The following is a 27180-nucleotide window of genomic DNA, read 5'->3' on the forward strand; positions in this document are numbered from 1 at the left end:
AACTAATCTTAGAGGACGAGGATATGGCGAGAGGCATTCCACCCCTGAAAGCAAGCAATTTTGTCCCATGTACAGCAGATGCTATGCAACTTGTCAACTCTGTGTCAGAACATGGGCTGCAAGCCTGCAACGGAGGTTACTATCTGCCAGCCTAAGTGCATATACATTTAAAAGAGGTGCCACTCAGTCTAGAATTGACTATGTAATGGTAAATGTTACAATCTGAGGCAGTTTAGTTGATTTCAAAGAGGACAATAGAGAAGACAGTGATCATTTCCCACTTTGCCTAGTAGTGCCCGGGACACTCTGTGAGACCTGGGTTAAGGATACGAATGGTAACCCAATCCAACTGATCACTGGAAACAATCATAAGCCAATTAGTGGTTGATCATTATGAATAAACCAGATATTATGACCAAGATTTATAATGCATCCTCCAATGCTTTATTTATTTATTTATTTATTTTTGAAGCTTATAAAGCGCACGGCTACCTCCGGCGGAGGTGTCCCGGCGCTGAGATTACCCGAATGCCACCCAGAGAAGGTACCAGAAGTAAATCCTACAGAAAGGAAATAAAAGAAACAGACATTATTATGAACAATTAGTAAACAGCCAAGTTTTGAGTTTTCGTCGAAAGACCGTCTCAGATTTATCTCCTTTTGTAGCTGCAAAGCTTTAGATAGAGCCCGAAGGGGCCAACTAACACAGCTCTGGAATCAAAGTGGTATGCGAATTCGCAGACAAGCTCTGCTGATCAGCTTTAAGGGAGAAGACATCCAACTAGCCTGTAGACTAGTGCGCTTCATGAAAACAGTTAACACGACCCTAAACCCAGTGGCTAGTGATTGAACTTGATTTAAAAAGATCTGCTGTCGCACTTTAAGATAATTCTCTTTTGATTACCAAAGACTCAGTAAATGTTAAAAGTTTTTTTTATATACAAATGCACTGTATTATACCTGTTTGCACGGTTCTTTCTTTTTCATTTTTAACTTTTCTACTGCTTTTACCCATCTTTGTAAAACTCTTGATTATGTATCTCCTTCAATTTTTTAAAGAGAAATTGCAAAGATTTTTATTAATCGTGCAATAAAGTTCATTATTATTATCTCCTTTTGCAGATAGCCTGCTTTCTGACATACCTATTGTAAATATGCACTGCTGCTTGGTTGAGACTATAAACCTGTATCTGACCAAGGTCCGCTGAAATGTGTGAAAATAGGTACGCTTAAGTGCTCCCTGAAAAACCCATGGTATAATAAGGACTGCAGAGTGGCCAAAAGGTGTTTAATATTGGCCTTGAAGACCAAAAATATGGATACAGTGAGAGACAGCCTTAGCTGAAAAGAACTGGGATGCATCCAACTAAAATACTGCATTTTGCTCACAGCAGTAAAGATGTACATATCAGTACAGAGCGCTGCTTGAATCCTGGCCCCTAGTGTTATTCACTCACTGAATCATGCTCCCATTTAAACACCCAGACACTCACCCATTGAGCCACTCACACTGTCACCCACCCACCCATACAGCCAGGCACTCACACACCCACTCACTCACCAACACAGCCTCTCACATAGCCACTCACTCAAACATACAGCTACTCACACACCCATAGAGCCACTCACACAGCCACTCAGTCGCCCATACAGTGCACTCACAACTCACTTACCCACCATACAGACACTCAAACAGCCACTCACCCACCCATTCATCCACTCACACACCCACTCACTCACTAATGCAGCCACTCCCACAGTCACTCACTCATTCATACAGCTATTCACACGCCCACTCCCACACTGATACAGCCACTCAGACAGTCAAGCACAAACAGATACATGCAGTCACAAAACCCCTCAGATGATATATGTTACATATAGTATCACTTATTAGAACAGAAAGAATAGTAATTTAAACTGTAGCTTAGTATGTATCTTTAAGTCTCAGAAACAGTTATGAAACACTTACACTCAATGGATGGTGTCATCAGTAATGTCATTTGAGATGTTATCAGTGATGTTATCAGATGTCACTGACCATGCTATGAGTGATGCAATATGTGAGGTCATAAGCAGTGCATTGTGGGGGCATAAGTTATAGTTAGCTCAAGTAACTATAATTTCTGAATTTCTATGATTTTGTACGTGTGAAATCTAAGCCTAACTAAACGTCTCTGTAACCTTTCTTTTTTTCAGTGAATTGCTATGTTTTTTTTCATTCCATTTCCCAACTGTAATGTCCCTGTAACCTTTGTTTTTTTAGTGTATAAATATATATAACATCTAAAATAAAAAATAAGTCTAATTTAGACTTGAAAATGAATAGCTAAAAGTAGTAAATTTACTACATAGTATAAGAGTAAATTTACCCATGAAGATTTACTCACATGCAAATGTACCTTAGTGAGTAGGCTCCTGTATTTGTAATGTCCTTATTTGCATGTACATGCTAAGTCTAGAAACATGGATGGACAATGCGTTGGGACACCAGCTATCAATACTCAGAAGCAGCTTTTGGTATTGTTGGACATCTTTTGATAAAGTGTGAAAATATGATTGTATCATCTAGCGTTACAAGTGTTGTGGGGGGCAGGACACCTCTGTATAGGCAGTCATCAACATTGCATAGTACTGTATTGTAACATTTATATAGCGTTTGTTCCCTATATGTGGGCACTGAAGCACTTGCCCACCCCGCTTTTTCCAAAGCATGATGAGTGTCTGTCAGGCTGCACGATTGTCAGCCTGACAGACACTCATCATGTCAGGGTCAGACAGCCAAGTTCTTTACATGCACTAATGCACAAGCAACTGCCTGCCTAATGATCTGCCTGCCCTGAGAGCAGTGACATGATCATCCTGGCATCGCCCTGTGAGGATTCTCCCTTGGTGATGAGGGGAAGTGTCACTTATAGAGTCAGCCCTGAGCACTTCAAGATTAAACCCTGAAGTGCCCAGGGCTGACTGTCTATCAGTGACGCCTCACTGTACCCTTTCAGACCTTACCACAGAGAAGGGTGAGATCAGCAAATCTCAATGATCTCACACCAATAAGTGATGCGTTAGGTGAGTTCCTCTTCTCATTGGTGGGGTCATGACAAAGTTAACAAAGAGAGGAGGCAGTAGGATCTCCTGTTTTTTCTATCCCTCCCAAAGCCTTGAGCTCCTTCCTGGGCCATTATCAGCAACGGTTCCTCTTAAAGGGCAGAAGGGTATTGACCCACTGCTTTCATCCACAACTTACCTGGAAATAAAAATACAGTAGTCTTATCTGAGAATTCTCATGTTTGGTTAATTTAAAAACTCACTTTTATTGGGGCCTCATCATGAGGCAGGGTTTGGTGCAGTTACTTGTATCGGAAATCCCATCACAAAGGGAGGGGGCATGGCTGTTGCCCTGGAGAGTGCTCTATTTAAAGTTTGCAAATTAGACGCACCGCTCTCTGGACTCAGCCTGCCTGACACGCGTATTTCAGCCTTCTCTGTTCTAAATCCACTCTGCCTAGAAGGCAGAGGGTGGGCCAGCTAATGCAGCACTCCAATTCTTTAGTGGGGCCCTGTGTTCCCTTGTCCATCCAATCCGGGTGCAATTCTTATGTTATTTCATATAATAAATATCATAAGAGCTACATCTGCATGGGCATTTTGGCACACAGTATCCTCCATGCTTGGGCACAGAAGTGCCAGCCAGGCAGTGCAGGGCAGGAAGTGTGCACAACATGGCCAAAAATGGTGGTGCTTAAAGTTTAAAAAAAACAAGGTTACCTGGCTTCCATTTTTAACATGCTGCTGTTTATTTCAGCAGGCTAAGGGCCAATTCATATAGTCTTTGGTCCTGGCTTAATCATTTCGCCTTAGTTAACAAATTTAGAGAACACTTTTTGAGCACATTCCACTCATGTCTGAGATATTAAGAGATACATATTTCAGTACGAAATGAAAACACAATTACATACAGAATGTGAAAGCAAATATATGTTAAGCAAACACTTGAGCAAAAGACAAAAGTTGCCTGTGAAAACATCAATTTCAATACATTACAAACATATACCAAAAGATGTGTGAGAAATTACACCTGCACGTTTTTTGACGCACTAAAATAAACAGTGAGCACTCCTACATAGGCTTGTATTTAGCTTGTTTTGAAGAGGTGCTCTCCATGAGGGAAAAAAATTAATTAATGTCTGTGAGGATCAATCCTTATGCATAGTCCCTCTCCAGAATATGCATTAAATTAACACCCTCATGGATATTAGGAAACGCCAACGCGTTTCCAATCCCTGTTGTACTTGAGGGATTGTCGTGAGGGTATTTGGTCTCATCCTGCTGGTCCTTCCCATTATGGAACTAATACCCTCAATCTACCTTTATTGGGAATTGAAGATCAAGGTATGCCAGTCTCAGCCAGCCAATACAACGTATGCTACCCTTTATCAGTGTAAAGCTTCTAGCAATGTCTTGGGCTAATCTTGATGACTCCTGGGAACTTGGCCCCATATTCCTTGTTGGTTCGGTTCAAAAACTTTATTCGATTCAGAAAAGAATCATAAAAGTAAAACATTTTACAAAACATGATTTACAAATATTTTAAAAGAAAGCAATTTAAAATTACACATTGAGCAGGAAAAAAAACATTAATTGATATATTCACAAGTAGTTTAACATGGCAGAACATACAGACAATAGGACCCGTACCGATCACTTTAAGTCAACAAGCGTTATTTCATAGAGTATTTATACTAGAATGGCCATCAAAAGAGCAAGAAAATAGAAAACACAACATCCCACAAGAGCGAACAGGTCTAAGGCCAAATTAACCATACCGTTTCCTAATCAGGAGAGACACTCATATAAAATTTAACATGGCGCAACACACTCCAGAAGATGACAATGATAACAGGTAGTCATAACCTTCTTTGTAGTTACATGGTTGCTTCCCCTTCAAAATGTGCTTAATAAACCTAGTTCTCGGATCCTTATATAAGGAACAAAAGAGGACAACATGTATAGTACTTTGACTAACTTTGTTATTACAAGGACAAGGGGGCAGCCTCTCACACCAACCCCCTTGTTTAGGAAAGGCAAAAAGAAAATGCAGAATGTTTAGCCTAAACCTTGTGAGATAAAACCGCCATTGCACATGAGTTGTGAAAGTTAAATAAAACTGGTGGTGTAATTTAACCATACATCCAGATGGCCTAACCAGGGAATGTGCGTGTGAGGATTTCCAATAACTTGTTTTGATAACGGTTTTAATGTCTCCCTGGATTTTTCCAGGATTATCATAGACATCACCCAGGCCTATTTTATGAAGCATTTCATTAACATATGATATCCAAGGGATCTGCTTCCCATTTTCCAGGTTTAAACAGTCCTGGAGAATATCTCTAGCGAACTGAAGATCCTCAGATAACCATATTTTGCCCCATAATAATAAGGGTGAAAGACGAATGATATCACTCACATAACTCAATCCTATTTCGTCATGAGCAAATTTATTTGATGAGCCTGATGGAATTGCTAGTACACGCTTTATGAATTTGTTCTCCATGACTTGAATCGAGGCAGGGCTTTCAGTCCCCCAAACTCCTGCCCCATAGGTGGCCACAGACAGACATTTGGATCTATACAGGGTTTTTAGATGTGTGACAGGTTTTTGACCTAACTTACCACAGAAGCGGAACAGACCTTCTATGGAACGACTAGCGCTCTGGACTCGAGTCTTCATTAATGGGGCCCAACTCAATTTATTATTAAAAAGGTTTCCCATATATTTCTTGTCTTTTTCATTGCTAAGGTATGACCCACAATCGGACTTTAGTGCCATTAGAAGATGGCAGTACAGCAAGCCCTGCATCCAGGAAAAATCAAACTAACCCTTAAAACATCTGAGCTGGTCATAATGTCTTGGGCTAACCTGGCCGATTCTTGGACGTTACTCCCATCTTTCTGACCCTACGCATTGCACAGATATGACCCACAATCTGCCTTTATTGGCATTAGAAGATGAAAGTATGCCCAGCCCTGCCAGCCAGGAAAACTCAGTTACACCCTACCACCCAGTCTTGGGCTAGCCGTACTGATTCCTGGGCACTTGGGCTCATACTGCTGACCATCTCATTGTGCAGATATTCCCTCCAATAGACCTTCATTTGGATTGGAAGAATAAAGTATGCTGAGCCCTGCCAACCATGACAAATCAAACTACCACTTACCAATTTAAGACTGGTTGCAATGTCTCAGGTTAACCTGGCTGATTCCTCTGCCCTTGGTCCCATCCTTTTGACCCTTAACTTTACAGAGCTGTGCCCAAAACCTTCTGTTTTAGGGATTTGAAAATGAATTATATTGAACCCTGCATACTAGTAACTTTACACACTCATAAATGTGTCCTAAAATGTCTTGGTGGCAGGGAATATTAGTTGGTGCAGTCATCGGGACTGAATTTGTCATGGCTCCAACATGAACATTTTCAACTTTATACCTGTTGCACTTATACCCAGCCTTGTTCTGTCAGAGTCCTGTATTTATATATATGATATGAGGATTGTGACAGAAAAGGATTGAAGTCTTAGGAATGTGTCTGTGTTCTATACTGAAACCATGGACATGTGCACTAAGCTGGACATTGACCCACCAGCCAACGAAATCCACAAAATTACTACAAAGGACTTTGACCTAACAAACTTGAGTACAACTGTAGATTGTTACAAAGCCCAGTCTTCTTTATTTATCAATAGCATAGTTACTATTCCAAAAACGCAGTATTAAACTTGGCCAAACACAATATTCTTTTATAGGTTGCAATGAAAGTGGTATTTTTATTAAAGTGCAATCATATTCAGATACTCTCCTATTCAACCTAGCAGCTTGGAGGAGGTGAGCATGACTTCCATTAATGGACTTAAACAAAGTTCACTGTCTTTAGATCCTGCAGTATGAAATAAGTTCAAGATAATTCTGCCGTACTATCTGGTAGCATGAACATGAGTAATAAGATAAAAACATGTTATGTTATATTGCTGCCTATATACGATCAGATGAACATGAGTTTGGCCCCTGCAGCTTCTGAATCTTTCAAACGCCCACTTCCAGACTCAGGACTTCAGAGTACTAGACAAGGACATGCCGATAAGAAGTGTGGTAGCAGAAAAAGCTTAATATAAGAGCTCAGACAATTCTGCTGGTGCTTTGTTGCAACCATTGATATGAATTTAATAAAAGATTCATGTAGTGTTTGTATGAGAGAGTGTGAATTTGAGTTCATTATATTGTTAAAATATTTTGTTTATAAAAGCACTGGTATGAGTTGTCATGATTGCTTGGATATCAGTAAATTCAATGATTTTGGTTATGTATGTGTGATGACTAGATATGAGCTAGTTAGAAAATTATCCTAGCATTTTTATGAGAATACGGGTAAGGTGATACTTAGTTGATTCTGCTGTTTTTATGAAGGCACGGATACGAGTTAAACAGACAATTCTGGAGTGTGTGTATCAGCACATGCACTTGACCGTATAAGATAATTCTGCAGGTGGCATCACTGGGAGTCAGGTAGTTGGTTTTGGTGTTTCTTTGTGTGATGCTATGGATATAATTTACATAAGTTATATGATTATGCTATTGTTTCAAGGACCATGGATATGAGTTCATTAGAATCTGTGGGTTGTGTGATGGAACCACGCATGATTTAAGCACGCATGCCGGTTCCACGAAGTCGCAACAGCTCAATTCTTTATTTATTTATTGGTTTTGTAGAGCGCCTGAATCACCCCCAAAGGGGTATCTCTGCGCTTTTGGACGAAGCTGCTAGCGGGCTGAGGAAGATGTTAAAACAGGGATGCCTTGAGAAGTTTCCTGAAGAGCAGATAATCAGGGCATTGCCACAGGTGTATGGGGAGCTGGTTCCAGTACCGGGGACGAGGTACGAGAAGGATTTCTAACCTAGCCTGGCTTTCCTAACCCTGGAGACTTGGAGAAGTGATTTGCTGCAAGACCTAAGAGTCCTAGAGGGGGTATAAGGCTTGATTTTTCTAGAGATGTAGGAAGGGCCTATTTTGTGCAAGGCTTTATAGACTGTGCAGCAAAGTTTGAACTTTACACCCTTGCGAATTGGAAGCCAGTGGAGTTTTTGTAGCAAGGGAAGTGACTGGGTTTTGGACGGAGAGTTTGTGATGAGTCGCGCAGCAGTGTTATGAACCACCTGTAGCCTGCTAAGGGATGACTCATTCGCAGAGACCAGGAGAGCATTACAATAATCAAGACAGCTCATAATCATGGTCTTAATTTCCGAGTATAGTCTGGCAAGAGAGGGAAGACTCGTCGTAGCAGGCCCAACACATAGAAGGAAGTACTAGCAGCATGGGCAGCATGCTCCTTTAATGTTAAGTAATTAGAACCTGCGTAATGCAGCTAAGCCACACGTTTTCTTCTGGAGAAATTTCGCTGAAGCAAAGTCTTTTCCAAGGGGTAGAAAGTTACTGAGAAGTGCTTTGAAAAGTAGATAGTCTGTGAGACGACCCGCGTAGGGACGCGAGTGAGCGTCCCTATGCGGGTCGTCTCACAGACTTCGACATTAAGATTGACGAAACCAGACGCCAGTTTCAAGCCCCTATCTACTTTTCAAAGCACTTCTCAGTAACTTTCTACCCCTTGGAAAAGACTTCGCTTCAGCGTAATTTCTCCAGAAGAAAACGTGTGACTTAGCTGCATTACGCAGGTTCTAATTACTTAGCTCCTTAAACAATCAACGCTGGCAACATATTTCGGTATCTACTATCTTTGAAAGTGACTCACGTTTAACCATCAGCCCACGGTCTCATATATTGAAAGAAACCACGTCAGCGAAAACGGGTTAGCAATCATCAGAAGTCTTTGGTCAACATCAGTGCACTTATTTTTCAAACCAAGAATTTATGCGTCATGTCTGTCAACAAGCTTATTGTCTAGTCTTTTTCAGTAAACTCGCGCTCCCTGACGAATGGGAAATACTCCCGAAATGCATTGGGATTTGATAATGTAGTTGTTTGAACTTATTTTTCATTTTTTGTTTGGATAGCAATTGCAATGTCTAGAACAGAACTAAACAATATTGATTTTCCCTGTAAAATGTATATGTTTAGATAAATTGTGAATAATGAAATGATCTATTCAAGATTAAAACTTTGAAAGTATACCAAGCATTAGTAATGTTGTAGTTTATACAGGCAGATGGACATCTGCCACAGGTAGTGCGAGTAGGGTCTAATGACCTCTGTCACTAGTGAACTTTCTATTCTAACTTCTGTGGAGGGTGGCTCCTCCTTCCCTCTCAGCACACCCGTTTAAAACTGAGTGCAGTAAAATTTGAATATTCAAAGACAACAACAGATAAAGGAGTGCACTACTCAACCCCCATTTTGACCGTTAATGTTAAGGCATGATCAAGGTGAATGCCCAGGTTTTTGACTAGGGTATTGGGGATAGGGGAAGGGCAAAGGGCTACCGGCCACCAATCCAGGGACCAGAGAAGAGGGGCGACTCCCAAAAGCAATATCTCCATTAACCACAAATATGTCTTTACAACAAATTATATGCGTTGCTAAGGCATGTATGGTAAAGACATATCCGTGGTTAAAACTGGACAGGTAAGTCTTAACCACCCGACACCTGCCCCCGACCTAAGTCCTAAAACTACCCCCTCCCTCCTGAAAACCAGCCCCCTCACCCCAAGCCCTAAAAACTTCCCTGTCCCACAGTTCTAAAAACGACCTGCTCTCCTCTAAGCCCTAAAAACGACCCTAACCCCTATCCCTTAAAACAACCCTCCCCTCCCCTAAGCCCTAATAGGGCCCAACACCCCCAAGCCCTAAAATATACCCCCTGCCCTCAGACCGAAAAAGTACCCCGACCCCCAAAAACGACCCTGCCCCCCTAAGCCCTAAAAAGTATTACGATCCCTGCTCCCTGCCCTGAGCCCTACAACAGCCCACAAGCCCCTGCACTGACTCTGAAAACTACCCCTCCCTCCTAAAAAACAACCCTCTCCCCTCAGCCCTGAAAACTACCCAAGCCCCTAAAACTACACCAACCCCCCAGCCCTGAAAAGTACCCCAAACCCCACCCAATCCTGAAAACTACCCTAAACTCCAGCCCTGAAAACTACCCTGCCCCCAAAACCATACAAACTAACCCCGTGCAAAACCCAGCTACACTTACCTCACTGAGTCGCATCCTCTCCCGATCCTTCCTGCATCCGCCAGCCCAGCAGCTGGACCACGCACTGCCTTAACCACACATATGAGTGGTTAAGGCAGAAGCGTGATTAAGGCAAGTTGGAACACGTGTGGCTCTGCCCGTGCTGTCCCGACTGTTTCCCGAATCTGTGTCATGAGATGTTTATAAAATATTGAAGGACTTCATGATTGAACCCAACATGTTGCATGCTCCAGTGTCACACAGCTTGATCTAGCCTTTTAACGTATGCTTTTTAACTAATAGAACATGCCCTCCTTTACTCTATCCCCACCCCTCTGCCCCTCTGCTTTACTGTTCAGCCTTCTTCACCTTCCATCCATCCAGGGTCCCTTTTCTTTTGTTGTTTGTCTCCTTTTCTAGCATGTCTACCTTTTTCTATGCATTGACATTTTTTCTTGCTACCTTTTTCATGAGTGCATCACAGTATCTGCACTTTTCAGTAGCAGCCTCTTCTTTTCTACCCTAACCCCTTGGTTGCAATCATCTTGTGTGTCTCTTCAATTCACAGCCAACCTAATGATCCAGGTTTCTCTCTTCTCCTCCACTTTGTCTGTAACTTTCTACAGCCACCCACCACACTCCTTTATAGCACTTATCTGTATCTTAGAACAGAGTTCCATTATCAATCCCAATACACCCACCATGAAACAGACCATAGTTTGCAGTATTGTGACAATCATAATATTCATAGGAACTTGTGTCAAGCACTGGCCATACAACATTCAAAACTGTTAATTAGACGATTCTACAGTTAATTGCACAACAGCATAGTTAAGATACCATTATCTGATCCTTCAGGTGTTTACATGACAGCATAGCTATGAGGTAATTATACAATGCTAAGGGTTATTGTGTGATAGCATAAACTTGATATAGTTAGATGACTCTAATTTGTTAGTAGGATAAACTTGTTATGTGTTAAACAGAGGATTCTGTGCATGATCAACTAATAGCATCAGTATGATCTCATTACATTATTCTGATGGTTTTGTCCAATGGAATGAATATCAAGCAATCCAATGATGGTCATGATAGTTATATTCATGAGATGATTTTGGTTGTGGGACGATGGCTGCATGCAATGATTTCCAATAGTCGATGGCATCATGAGAAAATGTACAATGGAGTTAGTCCAAGAATGGGGATGATCTTAATGGAGTTTAATGAAAGTGTGGATCCATGTCTGACAACATCATGAGAACAGTAACCTCGTACACTCACTGCAAGAAACAAAGACAAGATAGCTTATTATATGGTTCAACTGCCTGCTTACGCATACATGCCAGCAGTATAGGTACCAGTGGCATATGTAAACACATTCAGATATGTTATTTGCAGCACAACAGCGATCAGACTATGTGATCCCAGAGGGCAGGAGTAAATAAAAATGATGATGGACCCTGTACCACATGCTCTATGTACTCTTAGTACACTCAAACAGCAATGTTCCTTGACTTGGGAAGAGGGCTGGAAGTGAGGATCCATAGTGTGCTTGTACATAAGTATATGAGTTGCATTAGTCTAAAAATATATCCTGTACTACTCTTATGGACTGGACACAGTGCCCCCAGGAGAGGGAGACTGAATAATTGAATTTTCTGTCCCACAGAGATGATGTGAGACAATGCTCCGTCCATCACCACCCCCTTTTGTACTGTTTCAATATAACACCCTTAGCTGTGCACTGTTCATTCAAATAATCACAATAAAAATCGCTCTGAACAACGTAATTTAATCTGTTGCAATCACAGAAATCACATTCTTAATGTATACAACATGTAGCAGAAATTCCAATTCATGCTTGAGACATATTCATGCTTGTGCCCAATGTATGTCGGGCCCTTCTGGCCCTTCTTCGGGGGTTGAGTCTATAAACAACATACATGTTTATTCATTAAAATACATTCAATATGCAGGGAAAACATTGAGTTGTAATCAACCCAACTTCATGCATCACTCTGAAAGTGTGAACAACTTGTCACAAGGACTTGTATAGTTGTGAGTGACAGAGTGAACAAAAAGAAATAAAAAAAGGAATGAAAAACCAAGAGAAAATCCAATTACTAACGGAGTTCGCAACCACCATTTCCTGTGTCTGCCCAACCAAGTTTAAAATCCATCACGGTGCCCCATGAATCACACGTGTTAATACAAGTACCTTAGTCCTGCATGTGCTGTACAAAATCCTGCAATGTAAAAAAAAACACTCTAGTATAGTTTCTTTGCCCTAACCAAACATCCATTACATGTGTATGGCCCTCTCCACGTTAATACTGACCTGCCACTTCACTATGAGTCTCTGAAGTACACTTTAACCTCTTCTGTGCTCATGATGAGCTCAGCTCGTCATGCAGCATAGTGCTCGTGTGCTCATGACGAGCTGAGCGCGCCATGACCACACCCGTTTAAATTGTGGTCCAGCACAGGAGGGGAATCTTGCACGCAGCGATGTGGTTAAATGCAAAAACAATGAGGGACGCAAACCTGAAACAACATCACAGTCCACCAAAGTTACCTACTCGAATACTATTTTGCTCTCGCTAATGCAACCACGAAAGCCTAAAGTGCTACGATTCTCACCTCTCGACTACCTCTTGACAATTTTAAAGAAATCCTTGACGTCTACACCAGCTCCTCCACAACCGTAGTGACTCTTACTGTTACTGCCCCGCCTTATTGGCGTTTGTGGACGTAAATCACGGGCTATCTGATAGTGCACACCAAAGGAATATCCTCCGCTCTTTAATACTATGGTGCAACTTCCTTGGGCGCCATGTACAAAACGAAATGCTGTATCTGATGGAATACATGATCGAAAACAGGTGCCTACTGGGCACAGACTCACTAAGGTCTAACCCAATAAAGTGGCGTTGCGATCAACCAAATAAAACCGCGCACATCCCTCACACCCACAATCATGGATCTAACAGAAACGAATAAAGAAATAAGAAATGCAAAGAAATGAAAACTTGTAAGAACGAAGTCAAGACAGTGTGAATGTATAGGTCCAATACTGTGTGCATATTTACACGAACCATTTAAAAAAAAAAGATGATTGCAATGCATAATGTCAACAAATGACCATGTTTAGAAATATTTACCAATTTGTTACATCAATATGTACAACAGTCATGTGTTTCATGGTTGTCCTCATAAAAAAACAACTCAAATCTACTTTCTCATTGATACCTTTAGGATCCTGCGTATCTAATCTCCAGATCCAAAATATTTCCCTCTGAAGCAATGATCTGGTGAGATCTTTGCCTGGTTGGGGTTTTATTATTTCAATGACTTGAAATTTAATTTGAGCAAAGGTATGGTGATTTTCCATTCAGTGTAATGCTAAACTTCTGTTGATTTTAGAATTCCAAATCATGCTTTTATGTTCAGAAATTTGCGTTTAGAGTTTACGTTCTGGCTTTCCAATATATAAGAGTCCACACGGACACTTTGTACTGTAGATAAAATTCTTGGAATTGCAATCTACATTGTGCTTCAGTTTAATTGATTTTCCTATTAAAGGATGTTGTAGAAACTCCTACAGATCACGTTATTGCAATGCATGCAATTCTGGCACTTCTTGGTGCCCTTGAACTCTTCGTTGGTGACCATTGGAGATTAGTTCAACATTTCCTTTAGATTTTTAGACCTCTTGTAAGCATGTAAAGGTTTCTCTTTAAACAGATTCTTGAAATCTCTTTCATTTTGTAAAATCTCCCATATATTGTTGATGATCTTCCTCAAACTCTTCGAACAAGTAGAATATGTAGACACAAACACTTGTATGGACATCCTTGATTTGGGCTCTGGGTTGAGAAGATTGTCTTGTGTTTTACTTTCTGTTTTCTCAATTGCTTGATCAATAATATTAGTCGGATATTCTTTGGATGTGTACCTCTTTCATAGAATTTTAAAATTCTTTTGCAATGCAATGTTGTCTGAACAAATTCTCTTCGCTCTCAAAAAATTGAGAATACGGGAGATTCTGGATGAGACTTTGAGGGTGAAAGCTATTGAATTGTAATGCGGCGTTCTTATCTGTCATCTCATGATAGACTTCTGTGTGAATAACATTTCCTTTCCTTATCAAAAGAACATCTACCAATGGTAGAGACTGGTTGCTCATGGTGCTGGTAAACTGTATGTGATCATTGTATGGGTTTAATTGCATAATTTTTTCAACCAATTTTCCCATGCTAATATTCCAGAAAATGAAAATATCATCGTTGTAACAGCAATACATCCACAAGTTATCAGTCCAGTCTTTATCTCTGTAGATGAATTCTTCCTCATATTTAGCCATGTAAGTATTTGCGTATGCTAGAGCCCCAGCAAAACCCATGGATGTGCCAGTGAGTTGAAAGTAGTAATCGTCTTCCCATTGAAAATAACTGTGGTGAGGAATCATGTTGTTTGGAATATCACGGGCACAGCACCCATATTTTTTAAGAGGATACGGGGAGGAGGGATCTTTCATGCACATGGGAATGCTCCAAAATAGTGGATTATTGGAGACAAATAAAGCGAACAATTTCTCAGGTGATGGGGGTGTCGCTGCTGCCAGAGCCGCGTAGATGTTTACTCAAGCTATGGGAACCAAACGACCTTACACGCTATGGTCAAACATGGGTCACACAGGGGTTTATGGCGGCGAAAAGGAATATCGCACAGAAATGGGGTGCAGTGGACTTACCGACACTGGAGGCCTGGTGCAGAGATATGGATCTTAACATGGTAACCGAAAGAACTGTGTACATCACGCGTAAGTGCCCCAAAAAATGGGCTAAGATCTGGACGCCCTGGAACGCATATAGAGGGGAACTTTGTGACCCAATTCCGGAATCAGATTCCAAATAGCTCTGATGAGGAGTAGGGGAAAGGGGGCGCATTTGGGGGGTATTATCAATGGCTACCCTACTGGAAATAAAGATTTATTGCATTTGTGAATGGTAATAATTGCAGAAATGTGACCCCGTGCTGTATGGCTCCTGCTCTGTGTATGTATCATCATTACCTATGTATTAAATGAATAAAAATATTTTTTTTAAAACTGTGGTAGAGGCAAAAGTGCAGCAACTCCAAAACAAACACTTTATCCACTCCTATTTCCTGTTGTTTTGATAAGGCACACTCCACTGTCTCCATACCACCTGAATGCAAGATGGATGTGTACAAAGGTTTAACATCCAAGGTGCACAAAATGGTATTTTCATTTGGTTTCAGAGTTTGAATCTTCTGAAGAAAATGCGTGGCATCTTTCACATACAAAACCCAATTTTAAATAAAAGGCTGTAGAAAGTGAGCTATGTACTGCCCCAATGGTTCGGATATAGTCCCACAACCCGTGACAATAGGTCGTAGAGGTGGATTGAAAAGATCCTTATGGATTTTGGGAAGCATATAGAGTCTAGTTCTCCTAGGGTTGATCTCTGTCAAATATGATCGTGTCACTGAGGTTATCCATCCAATTTCCTCTCACATTTTTGAGGATTATTTCTAGAGTCGAAAAAAATTGCTTAGTTGGATCTTGGTCGAGTAAAAGATACATATTGAAATCTGAGATATGTTCTTTGACCTCTGTACATAAAATGTCTTGTCCATAATCACAATACCCCCTCCTTTGTCAGCTTTCTGTATCACCAGTCTGGGATTTTCAACAAGGGACTTCAACGTGATTCTATCATATTTGGTGAAACTAGTGCCTTTGGACCCCTTGGTGTTCATCTTTTGAAGGTCATTCCTAACCAAATTTTCAAATACATCTAAGACTTTATGCAATGTGGGAGCTTGAATCATGTGGACTTGGGTTTAAATTTGATGAATTCTGGTTCCGGTCGTTCTGATTCTACTGATGTTATGTTAGAAAAAAAGTATTTCAAACGTAAAATCCTCATAAATTTGAATAAGGGAACTTCATTTTCTAGAGCATTCGATTGGTATGTGGGAACATATCCTAGTCCTTTGTTAAGAAGGTTAGTTTGGTGAGACGTAAGCTCTATTGATAAAATATTAAATATTACGTTATTTTCTGACTCTTCAGATTTTGGCGTCTTTTTTCTTTTACTTCTCCTTGTTTTCCTGCGGGTTTTCCAGGTGGTTGGCTGGTATCTTGCCCAGTAGGCACACGTTTTCGATCATGTATTCCATCAGATACAGCATTTCGTTTTGAACATGGCGCCCTTGGAAGTCGCACCATAGTATCAAAGAGCGGAGGTTAGTCCGTTGTTGTGCTCTACCAGACAGCACGTGATTTACGCCCACGAATGTCAAGGAGCTGGTGTAGACGGCAAGGATTTCTGTAAAATTGTCGAGAGGTGAGAATCATTGCACTTTAGGCTTTCGTGGTTGCATTAGCACGAGCAAAATAGTATTTGAGTGAGTACATTTGGTGGACTGTGTTGTTTCAGGTTTGCGTCCCTCATTGGTTTTGCATTTAACGTGTACTTCAGCGACTCGTGGTGAAGTGCCAGGTCAGTATTAACGTGGAGAGGGCCATATACATGTAATGGTTGTTTGGCTAGGGCACAGAAACGATACTAGAGTGTTCTTTTTTTAACATTTCAGGATTTTGTACAGCACATGCAGGACTAAGGTACTTGTACTTACACGTGTGATTCATGGGGTACAGTGATGGATTCTAAACATGGTTTGGCAGACACAGGAAATGGTGGTTGCGAACTCTGATTTTCTGACTTAGTAATCAGGATTTTCGTTTGGTCTTTCAGTCCTTTTTGTTTCTCTTTTTTCACTCTGTCACTCACAACTATACATGTCCATGTGACAAGTTTTTCACACTTTCAGAGCGATGCATGAAGTTGGGTTGATTACAACTCTCAATTTTTTCCCTGCATATTGAATGTAATTTTAATGAATAAACATTTATGTTGTTTATAGACTCAGCCGCCAAAGAAGGGCCAGAAGGGCCCGAAATGCATTGGGCACAAGCATGAATATGTCTCAAGCATGAATTGGAATTTCTGCTACATGTTGTAAAAATTAAGAATGTGATTTCTGTGATTGCAACAGATTAAATTAGGTTGTTCAGAGCGATTTTTTTTTCGTGATCAATATTTGTATGAACAGAGTACAGCTAAGGGTGTTATATTGAAACAGCCAGTATTGAGATAGAGTTTACAGTTAATATATGCAAGCAAAGGCATATCAGTGCACAGAGGTCAAGTAGTAGTACTTGAATACTGATGAATTGAATGAAGGCATGACAGGACAGTACGCCTACCACTGTGGCACGCTAAATTAAAAAGATTATCTAAGTTTAAACAGTTTAACCAGATTACAAAAGAGTGCTCCTCTTTAACAAAAAAAGTGTCCATCGTCCTATTCCCCACTCCTGAGGAAGAAGGGTCAGGCAAATGAAGTGGATCGAGTGAAAGTAGTCCCCTGCTTCTTGTCTCACTGCTGCTTCAGTGCATCCTAACACTTCTAACACACAAACAGTAATACACATAGGTACACTACTAACAATATGCCCCTAAATCATCATCCATACTAAACAGAGCTCGCATGACAATGCACTTCCATCCATCATGGGCATCTTACAAAGCTTATAAAGAAAGATCAGGCTGAGGGAGCAGCACTGTCTGCAGTGGGATAACTGTGTAGCTCAGCAACTCCCAAGAAAAGGGAGAAGTAATAAATGAACAGGGGTGCAGGACTATTGTCTCTTCCAATTACTATAGCTCCAAAACGGTCACAGGAGCCTGCCATGATGGTCCATCTTTAAATACCTACTGGACTGGCTGGTAGTTTGGAGGCTAATAACATGAAACTGGCAATACTTCATACAGATAATTGAGAGATCTGGTCATTTAAAGAGTTCAGCATTGGAGACAATGAGGGTTGCTCAGTGTATTTAGTGATTTACAGAAAAGAACACTACACAGTATTGATTTACAGAGAGCAGATCTCTGGGATTCTCATGCATTAGAGCCATAAGGTGGGGTAATAATTAATATGAATGGCACCAAGGGGTAATATTTTGTAGATGGGCACAACTGAAGGGTAATATTTCATTGAGGGGCACAACAGAGGGGAAATAATTCCGGTAGAGAGGATCTGTGTGATAATTATTCACACATAAACATAAAAAAGTTAGGTCAATAATTTGTGAGGTGCAACACCAGGGGATGCAGCCAGGTGGCTAATTATTTAAGGCGAGAAGCCCCATAGGAGTATTTGGCAATGGAACATAGCAATGTGAGTTCATTGTAAAAACACTAGAGCCTGTTCCTAGGCATAAGGTGGTCGAGCCTGGGGTTGTGAGATTTTACATGGGCACATGACGTGTGTGCTTAAAACACAAAGGTCGTGCTTGGGCATACCCATATGGTAACTAGGAGTAGGCATTTTCATGTTCAATTTGAGTTCTTAAAACCGTGGATGGGTATATAGTGGTTGCACTTGGGCATTTGAGAATGTGCCTGGCTATCCACGATTATGTCTGTCCATTTTCTACTGCGTTGGGTCATTTGTGGTTGTGTCTGGATAGTGCAGGCTGGGTATAGGTATATTACCTATTACAGATAGCAGCAGTAGGGCAATATAACCAGCACTGAAAACACAAGTTGTGGTCATGGTCACTATATGAACTTTTCATGTGGTACAACAGACAGAAATCCTGCTGCAAAGAAGTGCAATCATGGACATTGCCCAAGGACAATGCCATATATAAAGTCTGATACAAGTCCGGAGCAAAAAATCATTAAATTACAAAATCATAACTTTCTGTAGTCGCAATTTCTATTGAAAACCTGGATGCTGACTCTGGCACTGGGGATTATCCTTTTTCAAGGGGGCCTTGTATACATTATATGCACATTGGCATAAATTGTTCTACGTGCAGTGGAAGGTTCTTACCTGGTATCGGATTGATTCAGTTATTCTTGAGTACCAAAAAGCCTTTTTCATGTATTATAGATGTACACATTGTTATCTGACCAGTACCACGACTATATGGATATAGATTTCTAAAGACACGTCAGTAGCCATGAGGAAGTCTTGGATAAAGACGAAACATGTGTTGGCTGTGCACGGATTTAACTACATATTGTTAAGGCTGTGCTTGGACTGAACGCATACTGGTAATATCTCTATTTCCTTTCTGTAAAACGCATTGAATATTGTTAAGATTGTATTTGTACCACCAATTATATAACCTTTTATGTCTATAAAAATTGTGTTTTCAATTGGAATTTTCACTAAAGCAAACTTTCAATTTTGTAGTTGAATGATTTTGTGATCCAGACTTGTATCAGTGGGCAGTGGGTATAGGTATATTATGGGGGTTTCTGGGCATTTAAGTCTGTAACTAAGCACATGATGTAATGCTGACCGTACCTGAACATATGCTGGTGCAACCATAACATGCCCCTTCAGTGGCTTAAACAAGAAGTGTGGCATCCATCACACTCACTTCTATAAACATATATAAATCAGGCACTATCAACAGCTTCTACTAAAAACAAAGTGTAATATACACAAATCACCTAATTGTATAACACCTCTTCTAAACTAAAAAGTTAACGTTACCAGAAATCAAGTCTCTAAATACTATGAGACAACATTTCAAGTAACACATTTATCGAAATATACATGTTAGAAATTCACAAGTTTACCTAAAGGTTTTAAAAATATCACTAAAATATCTCATATAGTTCATTACAAGATATCTGATGTTAATCAAAGGATCTCATGTGTTCACCAAAATATGTTTAGCAATAGAATTCGAAAAAATGCCACAAATGTTTATCAAAAGATGTCAGGCTTTACCTAAAATCAATTTCCCCATTCTTATCCTTGTCCAGAGAGTCCATCAGCTGCTGAAGTTCATCTTGGGACAGTGGAATGCCCGCTTTCTAAAAGAAAAAAAAACCCAGAAACGGAGGCTTCACCATGTGTGAGGAAAATAATAGCTCTAACCCACACGCCAACATGCCCAGTGATACCAGGGATCACATGTACATGGTGCAGAGTTTAAAAGTTTGAATGATATATACACTCGATGCATAGTCTACATGTGGTAAATAATTCACTAGATATATAGCCGTCTTTTCTGTTTCCGTTTTTTAATCCGTTTTCTACTGGTGATCCACAGAATGGCAAAGAGAACACGTTATTCAGCTTTAAAGTAAATTCCAGGCTCTTGGCATGCTGTATCTTTGTTTGCAACACGTGGGCACAGCACCACCCAATGCATACCACTGGCAAATGATTATACAACTCACTAGCGGTGAGGGCAGCAAACAACATGCGCGCTGGTGTGTAGCTAGGGCAATTTATCACTTAGCTGCAATCAAGCTCTACTTTCTGTGGTCCCACCACTACTTACAACAAAGCTACAACCTATACAAAAGGAGCATGTAGTTCATTATTCCTTCACAAGCAAGATTCTTATTAATAGTCCAATTGAAATTCCCACGTAAAGTAAGCCCGCAGGGAGTTTTTTTTATTGGATTTTCAATTCTTTGTTAATTTTTCAATCCATTACTCATCCAGAGTACATCAAATAAATCAATCAAGCCAATGCGTTTCGTCCTATGTGGACATTATCAGGACTCCAAAATTCACGAAGATCACATGTTCCGTTGTGTCAGTAAGGCTGTGACAATTAAGTCATGTATTAAAGTGCTTATCTGCAACCTGCCGCATTTTCTTCTAACACGTATCTGTCTCTGACCGATCTGTCTTTCCTGCCGTACTCACTTGTCACAGCCTTATTGAGCCTTATTGACACAACAGAAATTGTGATCTTCGTGAATTTTGCAGCCCTGATGATGTCCACATAGGACGAAACGCGTTGGCTTGATTGATTTAATTGATGTTTTCTGGATGAAATAATGGATTGAAAAATAAACAAAGAATTGAAAATCCAATAAAAAAGACTCCCTGCGGATTTACTTTACGTGGGAATTTCAATTGGACTATTAATAAGCATCTTGCTTTTGAAGGAATAATGAACAGCGCACTCCTTTTGCACCACTGGCAAAGGAGCCCAAGACATATCTTTTGACACATTCATGTAATATCCAGCATCTCTGCTCGGTTCCCATAATATATTCTAAAAACTGTTGGTTAATGAAAGGTATCTTTAATAAGGCAGGTATTCCTGTCAGAAAAGCTGCCAGTTCCCTCAAGGCTGCTAGGCAAAGATTTAAAGACTTGCCCTGGTATGTTTTAGTGCTCTCCTTTTGTAGAGCAATAATTTTTAAAAGGAAAAAATGGGATGAGAGCCACAGATTGATGTCTCTATTAGCATGATACAGATCTCTTTGGTTTCAATAGAAAACCTTTAGTGATTATAGTACAAGTCTGATTGTACTTATTTTGTTCCATCCTCCCGGCATAGTCTTTAAAAGATATTTCAGGTTCCAGGAGGGAATACTTCCTCTAAAAGAGGTTGGTGTTCTGAAGGAGCAAATTGATGCCCCTTGATACAAATTAGACCTCTCAGCAGAGGCATGGCTGGTTTTGAGCGCTGTCTCTCAGTGTAGCTGATATCTAGGCGCAGCATGACAGTTCACACACGCCACTATATTTTTGTTTCTTGGGTTGGAAAAATCCCACTCTCCCCTCTTTAAAAAAACACAATATCTTCTCTCTTCAGGGAAGGCAAATAGCTGTGAGCGAGCTGGGTTTGAGAAAGATCTCTACTCCAAGATTACAATGGAAGACAAATGGAGTCAGGACCTTGCGTTTGATTCCCCCACAGGGTGGTTCAAGGTTTGATCATGAAGGAAAGTTCATGGAACCCCAAAATATGTGGGCGATTAAGTGAAGGACTGCATCCAGATCGGATACATGTTAAGAATCACATAGATTGTCGGGGATGGGTTGGACCTCTGTGTGCTGGTCTCTCCTTACCAGGGTTGCTCGAGCTCTGAAAGTGAATGCGTGTTCGAGAGAGAAGGTGGGCAGTGATGGGCAACGACACCCCTTAAAATAATATATGCTCAAGAGTATGATGTGTGCCAGGGACTGAGTGAGAATTGTTCCGGGTCTGAAAGACAACGAGCGAGATGGAATACAAGTGGCCTTATGTTGTACACAGTCACCATGGGATTCTGTGATATATGTCTTCCCAATGGAGCCTGCCATTCTAAGAAGAAGTCTGTGAACTGTGAGATGGTTAAACGTGTTTTTAGAGTGAATATTGGCGCTCTTCTTGTCAGCTCATGCCAATCGATGGATCAGAAGAAGTTTATGTTGCTCAGCAAACAATTGTGACTGCCTGCGGCAGTTTCGAGAGAAAAAATTGAGAAGCTTGGGCTTCTCTCTTGGTTCGCAAAATCAAAGCATTTCCTTGACTTCGACTGTGTCTTCATTGAAGATAAGCACAAGCAAACACAGGATAATAGTTGAAAGAGACACTTGCACTTCTAAAAGATGGCTCCACACAACACATGGAGTTGTCATGTCATCCTCAAATGCAGCTGAACTTGATTCACCATACAAGCATTGGTGTCATCCATCACTTCTGGTAGTCAGATGTTTGTTTGGGAAGGGCTGAAGAACGACAGGGAATAAATAGACCAAGATTGGGGCATAAAATGATCTCCCTTTCTCTACATTGACTCGGAGCAGTCCATAAGATAGTTCGCTGCCAAAGTGAGAATAATTACATAAAGAAAATTGGATATCGTTATTGATGACCGTAGGGTAACAATAGAGAGGCACAGGAATGGGACAAAGTCAAATTAGATCCGTCAGAAATAATCATACTGTTGCTGGATAAAACATTACAAAGAATAATTATTAAAATATTTGAGAACAATGGGGGTCTACCACCCCAACATGGTGAGGTTGGTGACTGTGGAGTAGCACTCTGCACTGGGAAATGTAATGTGAGGTGAATGCCACTGAATTCAAGAAAATGAACTGTGAAAACCCAAGCATCCATACACATTCCATTCTTCAGTAATTAAATGAGTTCATTGTCCAAGCATTCATCACTCTATCTGAAACACTGCATCATACTCGGAATTACTGTGATTGTTGGGCCAAAGCTCACCAGAAGACCTTGCTGGAACTCCAGTCGGTTAATAAGTGTGCTCTTGTCTTCATCCACATTTTCAAAAAAATCCACCAACTGCAAACTTTTCTCTATTAGGTGATTTTTGAGCTTGGTCAGTGGATCTGTCTGTGGGTAAAATACAAACATACACTTAAAATGTAACATGCCTTGTTCACTGCAGCTGAAGCACTCAAAGGGCTTTGAAGTCACAGGGCAGATAATTTTCAACTCACAATTGATTTTCATGTCATCTGCCTCTTCGTCATCATCCACTGAAAATGCACATTTAAACTGTGTATATAGCTTTAGATGGTATACCTGTGCCAAGCTAGCATCTATTAATAGATGACTCATGCTGATAATGTACTTATCACACCAGCTGTCCACTCCTTGATGTCTCTGACACAACCTTTAACTAAAACAGAATGCATTTCTCATTAAACGCTTTGATCAACCTGGTGTCTTAGATCACTAAACGGTCATATAAAGTGTCTTGTGCTGCAATAGAACTAACTCAGATTACCTGCTGGGTTAGTCACTTAGCTAATCAAACCTTGAGTTTTTTAAATGTTTTTTTTTACCAGTGATGTAGTTCTCAGGCCTCTAGGGGGACCAAATGCCTGTACTCTGTTTGTCTGAGTAATGTCTGAGTGAAATGGGCAGATATTTGCTGTTCAACATTCTCTACACTTCAACTCCAACTTCCCTTTCTGTACAGTGCAGAAAAGAGGCTGTAGTCGAGTATTGAAAAGGGCTACACCAGGAGACCACCACAGTCGCTGTTACTTTCAAACCCAGAATCCAATACTTCCTCATCCCAGCCTTTACAAAGTGAGGTAGATCCTATCTCCCAGTCAGGAACCAGTGCTATCTATTCCTTCAGGGATAGACCAAACCCCTTACAACTGGGTGCAATAAAATATTTTATATGTGATATAAAGTGCAAGGCTTTTCTTGCCTCCATTCGGAGGACTGATTGCTTGCTCACGGGATATGGCAGAAAACGTTTAGGCTCCAGTTTATATTATTGTTGGTCCACTCATCTCCTCTTTGGTGCAGGTTTAGACAGAAAGCAGTGTGGGAACACTTAAATGCATTTCTCCGAAGCACAATTTTATTTGTTCAGTGGGTACAGAAGAGGCCCATTGTGTGTGCATGAAGGTGGATGTCTCTGTTGCGATTGGTCAGAAGGAGACAGCGACCGTTTGCTTCGGGTCTGGGTGAGCACTTGCATATAGGCTTCAGGGACCCCAGGCTTCAGTAGGCTTTTTGAGTCCCACCCTGGTGAGGTCAGTCCAGATAGCACAGAAAGGGGCATATTTACAAGAATGGAAGTATCGGCATTGATGCATCAGATTTCTTGTGCCTGCTGCAAATGCACTAACAATGCCATGGATGCACCATATTTACAATAAAGTGCTCCATAGCGCAAGGATTCACGGATCTATCAGAAATTGTGATGCATCTTTTGGCGTTAAAGTGACGCATTGCTGGAGTTGATCGTAAGACTGACGGAACTCCAGCAATGCGTCAGAACACAGAGGCGAGTCCCATGTTAAAAGCCCTGTATAAAATCCTTATTCCTGGTTTGAGAAGGCAGAGGGATTTTAATGCAGTCAAGTCGCAGAGTGCACAGTGAAAAGTTGTAAATGTCACTGCGTCAGTTCTACGTGGCTTTTAATGTGGGAACGCCTACCTTGCACACATTATACCTGGTGCAGGTATAATATGACCAGCCGCGGTCCGTGCAGGTAACAACGGTGAGGCCAGGTAAGGGGGGATTTCGAGGGATGCCAAGAGAATTAAATAAATAATTAATTTCCATCTGCATCATCCTTTGAAATCGCCCCCAACCCAGCTCCACCGCCCCACCGCTGTTATCTGCATACACCGCAGCTGAATGTGACGCAGGCCTCTACAAACTGACGCATTGGGCCCAATGCATCAGTTTGTAAATATGGAACAGTGTGGAGCACTGATTGTGCTGCATCAAAAAAAAGATGCTGCCGCATGGCTACCTCCTTGCAAATATTCCCTGGAGTCTGTTAGATTTGTGCCAAGTATATGTAAGTGGTAAGTGGTCCAGCACTCCCCATTTTTCAACAGTGATGTTTCCAGAAGTAAATGGACAAGGCAACGATTGTGTATTATTATGTAAACGAAGGTTCTAGCTGTTGTACCACCTAAGGAAGGGAGAGGATTGGCTTTAAAGCAGTAATCCTTCCTTTGTTGTCTAAGCTTTCAGGCCACTTCTTCTTTGTCTAAGTATCAAGGTGAAAAGAAATTTCATGTGAGGCACTGCTTTGGATTTCATCTCACGTTACAACTTGGGATTTAATAGTCCTCATCTCACTTGCTCATTCTTTTTGACATGTTCTACCTGTTATTTTGCTCTGCACTACTTGGCCCTCAATATGAGGTCTCTAGAGTATTATTCCCAATAGGAGTATCAATCCAGGCCATTGAGAGCAATCTGGTATTTCCGGTCCTGGGATTACTTGGTCCAAAAATAAAGAGCCTGGTAATCCCTGTCCTGGGAACTTCACAAGACCTGTGTGTGATCCTACAGGGCCTACAGTCAGCTGCTGCACCAGGCCCCCACTGTCCCTGTCCCTTCACAATGGGGGAAACTAAAATGCTCAAGCCAGTTGCCCGCCCACCTGTTCTCTGATCACCCTGCCCCTCCCCCTCCCCCTGTCCCCTCGTGCAACTAGCTCCAAGGGCTAGGAAAAAGCCCCAACAACTGTTTACCACCTATGTCAAGTAGGTGTTGAATCAAGGTGTTATTCTCAGAGTGGGGAGAAAAGCACAAAGCCCATTTTTGTCTCCAAGCCAGAAGAAATAACTTATCACTGGACTAAGGTGCGGGGATATGGGAGACTCCATCTCACCTCCATTGTACTACCACTCCTCAATCCGTGGCACACATTTTGAGGAACACAGTATTTTGAGCTCTGCAGTGACCAGGCCACAGTCACATGCGCTCCATTTCAAAGGGTTTGAATTGCCATAAGTATCACTTTGTTAAGTCAACTCTCTGTAAGCGAGATCTCTACGCATCTCCCCTGACTGCAGATATCAGTGTCAGAAGGAAATATTTTTCTCTTCTACATATAAAGCATAACATGATTTCAGATGTCATATTTTTCCCAAGCATCCTGAGCTGCAGGACAGGTTCCAAATGCATTACATGCATGTAAATCTGAAACCTGTAGCCTGATATTAGAAAGTGCTATCAAAACCATATTCCCAGGTAATCTGGGCTGAAAACACCAGTAGTGGTGCCAAACTCTTATTGCATTCCATCAATGCGGGAACCAAAATCTATTCTGCCTGAGCTCAGCTGACTGCTCTTCAAATCTAACCCTGGGCGTAGGACTACGCTGCGCTCGCGGAGCGTACATAGTTTGCGCTACTACGCGCTATGCGATTTGCATGTAGCACTGTTCAAAAACGCGTAGCAGGTTTTTTTTTGCTTGCTCGTGGTCCTCAACGTCAAGTTGGCGACCGCGAGCGAGCAAAATCAACATACTGGCGAGTATTTTTTTACTTGTTCGTGATCAGCAACATCAATGTGCCGATCGCGAGCGTGGAAAATATACCTCCTGATGAGATTCTCAACGCGTGGAGGTCAGGTTTCTCATTGCGAGTGGTCACGTATGCGCGCAACCGCTTGAGATGAGAAACTACTAGCCGGTGTTGAGAAAGCTGCCGCTCGAGTACAAATTTACTCGAGCTGCAGAAAACAACCACTTGCACTGTGCACGATGCCGTTTGCAATGATTGCACAGTGCAGACAAGCATCCGGCACTGTGCAATCAGTGCGAACAGCATTTGCCCTATCGCATTACGCAGTTCGCGTAGCTACGCGCAGCTTGCGTAGTGCGAAGTGCACTTTGCGTTGCTACGCG

At 41.3% G+C, this 27180-nt stretch overlaps 1 protein-coding gene across 1 annotated transcript in view; it reads right to left on the minus strand.

Annotated features, from left to right (window-relative positions):
- LRRC74B (leucine rich repeat containing 74B) overlaps positions 1–27180 on the minus strand; it is a 323752-nt gene that overhangs the window by 107448 nt on the left and 189124 nt on the right. The window contains exons 11-12 of the mRNA XM_086943322.1: positions 23267–23395; positions 20029–20114 (exon numbers count right to left, since the gene is read on the minus strand). Coding sequence (XP_086799448.1) covers positions 20029–20114; positions 23267–23395 — 215 coding nt within the window. The remainder of the gene's footprint in view (positions 1–20028; positions 20115–23266; positions 23396–27180) is intronic.

The sequence above is a fragment of the Lissotriton vulgaris genome, chromosome 11, assembly GCF_964263255.1.
Source record: "Lissotriton vulgaris chromosome 11, aLisVul1.2, whole genome shotgun sequence".
NCBI classification, from domain to species: domain Eukaryota; kingdom Metazoa; phylum Chordata; class Amphibia; order Caudata; family Salamandridae; genus Lissotriton; species Lissotriton vulgaris.